The sequence below is a fragment of the Terrapene carolina genome, unplaced genomic scaffold (assembly GCF_002925995.2).
Source record: "Terrapene carolina triunguis isolate 2854851 unplaced genomic scaffold, T_m_triunguis-2.0 Scaffold66, whole genome shotgun sequence".
Classification (NCBI taxonomy): Eukaryota; Metazoa; Chordata; order Testudines; family Emydidae; genus Terrapene; species Terrapene triunguis.
Genome location: NW_020664417.1, coordinates 97,269,528 through 97,277,797, shown reverse-complemented (window position 1 = coordinate 97,277,797; position 8,270 = coordinate 97,269,528). Strand labels below are relative to the sequence as shown.

Sequence of the window (8,270 nt, the reverse complement as noted above, 5' to 3'; positions counted from 1 at the left end):
AACAGCTAATACTGTCGCACTGAGCGTGAGTCTGCTCTTTCAGTGGAGCTGTGTTGGTGGGTTTGTTTGTTTTTTTTTAAAACCAAACCCTTCTGCGTCTTGCTTTGCCGGCCCAGGGATAAGGCTCTGAGCCTCCGGCCTTGCTTCTGGTAAGATGTCTGCGAGCGGCTTCACTGAACAGCCATACGCTGGGCTCCCCGGGGCAGTTTTAGTAAAAGCTTTTCCTTCAATAGTCAAAGAAGCTGCTATTCCTTATGTCCATTGCTTCCCTTACCGTGCTCCTCTCCGCAGCCCCTCCCCGCACCCTGCAGCCTCAGAGGTCAAGAAGGGGCTAAAAAGCATCCTTAGATACCATCATCCTCATGGCATGATTGTGTCTCTCCCTAGCCTCAGCTAAAGTCGCAGCAAACCCAGCGGATCAGGGATCCGCCTGTGTAAGCCTTTCTCCTGCTGCCCCCTCTCTTCAGATCCCCATTGCCCCAGCTCAGCCGGGCCCTTGATGCCTGTCTCTTGCAGAGGAACCTGGGCTGGGTTTCAAAGCAAAGCACTTTTCTTGGCTTTGTAGCCCTTGTTTAAGGAGGGCTGAGGGGGGGAAAGGGAAGGGAGCCTCCCCCTCGGATCGCTGGGAAGGCACTGGCAAGAGGGGGGATTTTTTTTTTTTGCAAGATCCCCCTCCCTGTAAAATGTCTTCCCCTGCTGGGGTGTCCAAGAGGAGGCTGGTAGGGAAGGGGGTGTGTGTGAGAGGGGGGAGGAGTTTAAGCACCACCCCAGCCGGGAGTGGAAGAAGGGCTCCGATGGGCTGTGGCTGGAAGGCAGGGGCGGTGACATTGACACGTCCCCTCGGCTCACCAGCCGCAGCTGGGGCTGGCTCTGGGGCGGGCTGGAGAGCACGGGGAGGGGCGGCGGCTGCTAAGCGGCGCTCCAGGGTCCCTCGTCCTGCCCGTGGAGGGAGGCTGGGACCAGCCGGGCTGCTCAGCGAGGAGCCAGGGGCACCTGGCAGGCGGCTCCAGCGAGCGTCCGGCGGCCGTGGCTGGAAGATGTCCCTGGCAGGAGGGCGCGTCGCCCTCTGCAGAGGTAAATCGCTGGGGGGTTCCGCAGCTGGGCGCGGTTCTCTGCTGCCGCTCAGCTGTGGGGACGGGCGGGCAGAGCCAGGGGTCAGGAAGGGGGTGGGTGGGTTGCAAGCTTCACTTGGGGCTGGCACTCTCAGGGGGGAAGGAGTTCTTCCTCCTGGACCCGGGACCGATCTCAGGGGCTGCTCGGCTAAAGCCAAGCCCCCAGGGTGAGCCAGGGGGGGTGGTTAACCTGCCGGGGTGGTGGTTACTCTGTGGAAGACAGAGGGAAAGTCAGTAAGGGAGCAGCGATGCGCTGCAACTGATGCAAAGCGCTGTGTGCATAGAGCGCATAGGACTCTGTGTGTGTGTGTGTGTGTGTTAGTGCATAGTACTTTTCATATATTTGTATATATGGTTACAGGAGATATTCTCTCTCTCTCTCTCTAAAACAACAAGAAGTCTGGTGGCACCTTAAAGACTAACAGATTTATTTGGGCATAAGCTTTCGTGGGTAAAAACCTCACTTCTTCCTCTCACTCTCACACACACACACACACACACACCAAACATTGTGTATTGGTTGCAGTGTCTTTTAGACACACATTCAAATGCCATAAATTGACCTATGGAATAAGAGGTTGACAATTATGCAGCCTTTGCATAGTAAATGATCAGGTTTCTATTTGTTGTTAATTTAGCATTAACAACGAGGAGTCCTTGTGGCACCTTAGAGACTAACAAATGTATTTGGGCATAAGCTTTCGTGGGCTAAAACCCACTTCGTCAGACGCATGGAGTGGAAAATACAGAAGGAACATAGATATACAGAGTACATGAAAAGATGGGGGTTTCCTTTAACAATTTAGCGTTGTTAACTCACCCTCTTGCAGACTAGCTGGAGGATAACCTTTTCCAAAGCAGGGGATGACTTGGGCTCCCAACTCCCATTGCAAGTAATTAATCAATACTAGTGAACGTTACAGATTTAAAGGCAACTGAGAGATAAAAAAACAACCATGTGGAATAAAATGCTGTGCTTTCTAGGTGTCGCCCCTGCGAGCTGTGGGAGAAAATTTGGTTTGCTCCTCCTTGCCATGAGCCGAAAGAATGATGCTGAGGGTCATCCCCAATCAGTTGCTGGAGCAGCGTCCTCTCTTTGTGGAGAATACAGAGCACGAGTATCCCACTCCGAAGTCACTCCCAGATCCATCCATGACTGAGGGACCCTCTGCTCCAGTTGAGCCAGACCTGCTGTCCTCCAACCTAACCAACTCTACAGACTGTGGAGAGGAGATCCTGCTCTATGGGGACACTGAGAAAATCGTGATTGGGACAGTGCTCTCCATCATCACCTTACTGACCATCGCTGGCAACGCCTTGGTCATCATCTCGGTGTGCATTGTCAAGAAGCTCCGGCAGCCCTCCAACTACCTGGTGATCTCCTTGGCAGCGGCCGACCTCTCCGTTGCCTTTGCGGTCATGCCCTTCGTGATCATTACGGATCTGGTGGGAGGGGAGTGGCTGTTTGGGAAGGTGTTTTGCAATGTGTTCATCGCCATGGATGTTATGTGCTGCACCGCTTCCATCATGACCTTGTGTGTCATCAGCGTGGACAGGTAAGGATGCCCTGGCACCCCTATATGTAGTCATGCCAGCAGTGTGTAGCTGAAGGGCGCTCTGCAAGCGCTGAGAATCTGTGTCAAGGTGGGTAAGTGCTGCCATCTCCATCCTACAGCTGGGAAAACTGAGGCACAGAGAGGCTAAGTCACTTGCTCAAGAGGAGTCAGTGGGGAAAGGAACAAGGTCTCCTGCGGCCAGCCTCCTCCCAGGAAGCTCCCTAAAAGTGGGGAAGCCATTGGCACCCCAACCATGGCCCCACCTCCTGTGCTGCTCCTTCTCCCCAAGCCTCCACCCTCGTGCTGCCCCTTCCCTGGGCCACACCACCTCTTCCCCCAAGACCCCACCCCCGATCGCTCCTCTGCCCCCACGTCTGTCGCTTGCCCTTATGGCAGGTAACAAGTGGGAGGGTCTAGCCCTCCCACTTTTAAAAGTGATGGGGCCATGACCCCAGCCCCACCTCGTTCCGGCCCCCCTGCCTCCTCCTCTATCCAATGGACAAGAGTCACTTAACCTCTGTGCCCTAGTCCAGCCAGGTGTGGAACAGTGTAAAAAAGCAGAAAGTTAATTGAAAATCGAGATGCTGCATTTGAGCTGAGTTTTTTCCCCTCGGCAAATAAGCAACAACGTATATTCTAAAAGCCTTTTTGAATATTAGCTGGCCACTCATGCTAATTTACCATTGCACCTGACGAACCAGTTTTGCTCAGCATTTCTAACACAGCAAACTGCCCTTATATTAAAAACAAAATGACTAGAAAACCACTTTTATACATTGAAATCTTCATTAGTCCATGCTTTAGTGTGTAAGTGTTGGTCTTTTGTGTGTGAAAAAGCCAATTAATTAAAGGAAACGCATTAAAATACAGACGCCCACATTGAAGAAGGAAAAAATCCGTATCAGGGGTGTGAAAAAATAAAATGCAATAGTGGAATATATGAATTTTTGCTTTTCAAGGATTATCGACAAATATGGCTCTAAAACAGAGAGAGAGCAAATGAAACAGAATTGCCTTTAAACTACACCCACACTCTCTCTTTCATTAAATAAAGTGGACAGACTGGAATTTGAAAAATGTGTGTTTTAAAGCCACCGTTGCAAGGAGCAATAGAGATCGAGATGTGAAAGTGAAAAAGAACAGACCTCTTACTAAAATTAACTGCAATTGATTGCACCCATTAATTATGACCATCTGGGCCAAACTCACTGGTGGCGTAGGCAGGCACAAATCCAGAGCAAGCAATGAATGTGTGGAATTTGGCCTGCCCTCTTTCATCGCTGATATATGAGCAGACACAGGATTTCAGGGAAATGCGGATTAATCTGGCCAGAAAGCATTTAAACCCAGAAAATTAAACCTGAGAGGGGCTGAGCGCCTGCAACAGTCATTGAAGTCAATGAGGAAGCAGTTGCTCAGGATTTGGGCAATGGTGATTACAGAGCAGAGTGTGAGTTGCATCTGAGCGCTCAGCACGGCTCGGGTGTAGAGGGAGAAAGGTGCTCGTCCTATCTGCAGTGTAAAATAGAGCAACCTCAGGACTACTCTAAATGACATTGACTGCCAGTGGCCCTGAAGGGCCATTCTGGCAATTAGGTTCTCTTATGCACCAGCAATCCCCTAGTTATTGTCCCTTTCTCCGAACTACTCTCTGCATAGGTGGGGGGGGGGGGGGGAAGGGGGGGAAGTCGGTATATGAGTTGCTGCAGCAGCTCTGCATCGCCTACGCACTGGGAACAAGCTTTACCTATGCCATGGATGACGCAAAGCTGTCGTAACGCAGGGCAGCACCAGGGCCTGTGATCCATCCATTGAGAAACTCTTGATGCCAAAATCAGTTGGCAAAAACAACCCACCCACCCATTTCCCTCCACTCCTGCGCCTCGCCCCCCCTCCCCCTCCAAATACATCCTCTCTTTCATCCTCTGCGAAAGTCAACTGCTGAGTCTCCTGGTATGGACTGAAATGAATCACTCCTCTAGCCTTGATTGCTCTTTCCCTCATGCGAGGTAGGGAGCTGGGTTTAGAACAAGAGAGGAGAAGACAAGAAATAGCAGGGTGCTGATTTGGAGGCTGAGATACTGGGTGGTGATCTACAATGATTTGACCTCCGTGCTTTCGGGCAGTTCAGCTGGGTGACGGAGTAAAAGCTGTGACAATCACATGCTGCAGTTGAGCTAAGCGCTCTTGTCTCTCTCTCTCTCCCGAATGCTTAATCAGACCTACTGTACCGTGTAGCGAACCCATCTGGACCATTACGTTGCTGCCTGTTCACGATTATCCTCCCCTCCCCACCCCGTCCCTGCTGATTTGTAAATCACTTTGGATTTGGGAAATACGGAGTGAAGTGCAGGGGGCTAATGAACCAGGAAGCAATTCAAGGGGGGAAAAACACACCAGGGATTTAAATTAGGGTACATCTACACTACAGGGGGGAGTCGATTTAAGATACGCAAATTCAGCTACGTGAATAGCGTAGCTGAATTCGACGTATCACAGCCGACTTACCCCGTTGTGAGGACGGCGGCAAAATCGACTTCTGCGGCTTTTTGTCGGCGGCGCTTACTACCACTTCCGCTGGTGGAGTTAGAGCGCCGATTCGGGGATCGATTGTCGCGTCCCGATGGGATGCGATAAATCGATCCCCGAGAGGTCGATTTCTACCCGCCGATTCAGGCGGGTAGTATAGACCAGACCTTAATGACTGGAATGAGCTGCTCACCAGAGAATTGTATTCCTGCGAATAAGCCTCCTGTAGATGTGTATAACAACAGGTGTGGGTCTCACTGTCCATGTGTCAGTGGGGTTTGTAATGAGGTCTATTTCATTGTAGCCATGAAACACAATTGTAATACATCTATGAACACAGTAACAACTACCCATGGGGTGTGTGTGTGTGTGTGTGTCAAATGCTCCTTCTCTCCTCTGACTGCCCCCATAACTGTTTGGTAGCTCTGTCAGTTTCATCCTGAGCTCCTGCCCCTCCCCTGCGTGCAGGAATCGGGTGGGAGAGGGAAGATGTTGGTTACTTTTCCAGGCTCGGCTGACGTGAGTCTCCAAAACGCAACGCTGCTCACCGCAGAGAGTGCAGATGTTCCCAAGTTGATTGTGCGTCTCCCTGGGCTCCCCCTTGGCGGTGCGGCTTGAATGTGCTTATAGGCTCTGCTAGGATCCTTTGGCTCGGCTCCTTCTAGATGGGGGGGAGGGGAGATACGTGATGGTGGAGAATATGTGGTGGTGTTTCCCAAATGCCACCCGCTGGTGACACCAAAGGGAGATGTCGCTCACTGTATCTGGCTCAGAGAATTGTGGCCTGCCCCATCCATCTCTGTGAGGGGTTAACCGGGAAGTGTAGCGATGGCACTGTTAACTATTTCATCCCTCATGTAAGAAAGGAGTGGGAGGGTCAGAGACTTGCACCGTTCTTATGTCATTGGGCTTCGGAGTTAATCCCTTATGAATAGGGCAGTTCACACCTCCCCGATCTATTGCTCCAGGCTCTCTGCAGACTCAGGTAGACCTTTCTGCATCGCTTAGCCTTGTAAATGGTAACCACGTGTTTCTTTTCAACCACAACAGCTAGAGACTTCCTTTTTGTTTTAGATGACAAATAAGTTAGCAACATCAGGGAGGTGCTGGTGTACCGTATCACTGGGCACCGCTGGATCTGACTTCTCTCTTTGAGTGCCTTTAGTTTAAAATAACTGTGCCCGGTGCACACTCACATACCATTGAAGGCTCGTACCCTAGCGGCTTGGTTTCCAGGAACTGCTCAATTAGGCTACTTTAGCTCCTGGGGAAATGGTCAGCAATTCTCCTGGCAGCCTCCTTCCTCTGTAGGTTGCCTTCTCTTTACAGATTATTTCATTAGCAATGAAGAGCAGCTGCCTTTCGTGGATCACGTTCCACTGGGACCCATCTGACTTCTCTCTTGTGTTCTGGCTTCTCCTGGAGCTCTCTTGTTCACTAACGAGGTCTATGCTGCTTTCCGTGATGGGGCATCGCATGTCTGTGAAGGGCCATGAATGGGCTATTTGGTTCAGATTCAACTCTCTATTATATACAGAAATTCTTCTCCAGTTCCAGTCCTAAATGCTGCGTTGCTGTGCACAATTAGTCAGCTGCCCCACTCCTCCAAAGAGGTGGCTGCATTTCACTGATACATATAAGCTAACAAAAATATGTAAAGGACTTTCAGATCCTTCAAGATGGAAGGTGCTATAAAAACATAGGGTGGTGTTATTGATTACTAATGCATACTTTTTTTAAAAAAAGCCTCTTGGAAATTTCTGTCCTGAAATTTTTTTTTAATGGAATATGATTTTTTCATCCAAACAGACTTTTCTGCAGGAAATGTCTATTTCCATGAAATTTTGGGAGTGGGTGAGGTCATTACAAAACCCAAGAACCTGCAAAACCATGCATCTGAAGAAGTGAGGTTTTTTACCCACGAAAGCGTATGCCCAAAAAAATCTGTCTTAGTCTTTAAGGTGCCACCGGACTCCTTGTTGTGTTTGCAAATGTTTTGGATTCCAAAAAAACAAAAAAGAGTTTTGGCTTTTGGGATCATAGACAAAAACTGGGGGGGAGGGGGCAGAATTTGGTTTTTTACAAAAACATTTTTTTCCCCAAAAAATTTTCATAGTGGGGAGAAAAAAAAACCTATTTCCCAGCCTGCTTTCCTTTCGGGGTCTTCGGTGATTCTCGTTGTGAAAAGAAAACTCCTGAGAGAGGCGACATCTGAAACAGCTGCTTCCCGGGATTCCCTCTTACTTCTCCCCTCGCGATCACTCCTCTCAGAGTTCAGAGGTTCCCTCTCTCCAGGTGGGCCTCTGTAGTGATTAAATAAAGTCAGAACATCTGTAGCAAACTGAGTGGCCATCTGGCTATTTCCTCGTAATGGCTCAGAACAGCCTTGCTAATTTCAACATGTATCTGCACCCCCCCAGAAATAGCAGCCTAAGAATGTTAGGATGTTTTTTGTGGCTGTGATTCCCAGGACAGTACCTATGACTTTTAGGTGATTTTGACTAAAAAGTCATGTTGTTTAGCACCCCAGCCAGGCCTGTGCTGAGCAAGCCTGGGAGGCAGGGTGGTCTTGTGTTGAAAGAGCTAGCCTGGGGTCCAATTCACTATCCTGTATGACCTGGGCAAGTCACTTTAATCGCTCAGTGCCTCAGTTTCCCCATCAGTAAGACAGAATTAACCTCACTTCCCTATCAGGAGTGCTGTGAGGATAAAACATTAATGTCTATGAGGTGCTCAGATATGGTATGGTAATAGAGGTCATATAAGTACCTGCATAAAAGAAACTTTAGAAATTTGTTTCTCTGTATGTTCAGTCTCCAGGGGTATGACCTGGTCTTTTAAATAGCTTTAAATGCTCAGTTAAATATTAAGTGGCTGTAATATAAAGGATACTTAACCTTAACTCTGACCCAAACGTTTACAAATGCTTTCCACATATACACCACTAATACATGTATATCTCAGACTATGGAATCAGTGATGCATATGTTGAAAGAATTCCAAAGTATGTTTTGTTTCAGAGTAGCAGCCGTGTTAGTCTGTATCCGCAAAAAGAACAGGAGTACTTGTGGCA

At 49.2% G+C, this 8,270-nt stretch overlaps 1 protein-coding gene across 1 annotated transcript in view; it reads left to right on the top strand.

Moving 5' to 3' along the window:
• Positions 1 to 2,159: 2,159 nt before the first annotated feature.
• LOC112102476 (5-hydroxytryptamine receptor 7-like) overlaps positions 2,160 to 8,270 on the top strand; it is a 15,292-nt gene continuing 9,181 nt past the window's right edge. The window contains exon 1 of the mRNA XM_026648174.1: positions 2,160 to 2,668. Within this exon, the coding sequence (XP_026503959.1) occupies positions 2,160 to 2,668 (509 nt within the window). The remainder of the gene's footprint in view (positions 2,669 to 8,270) is intronic.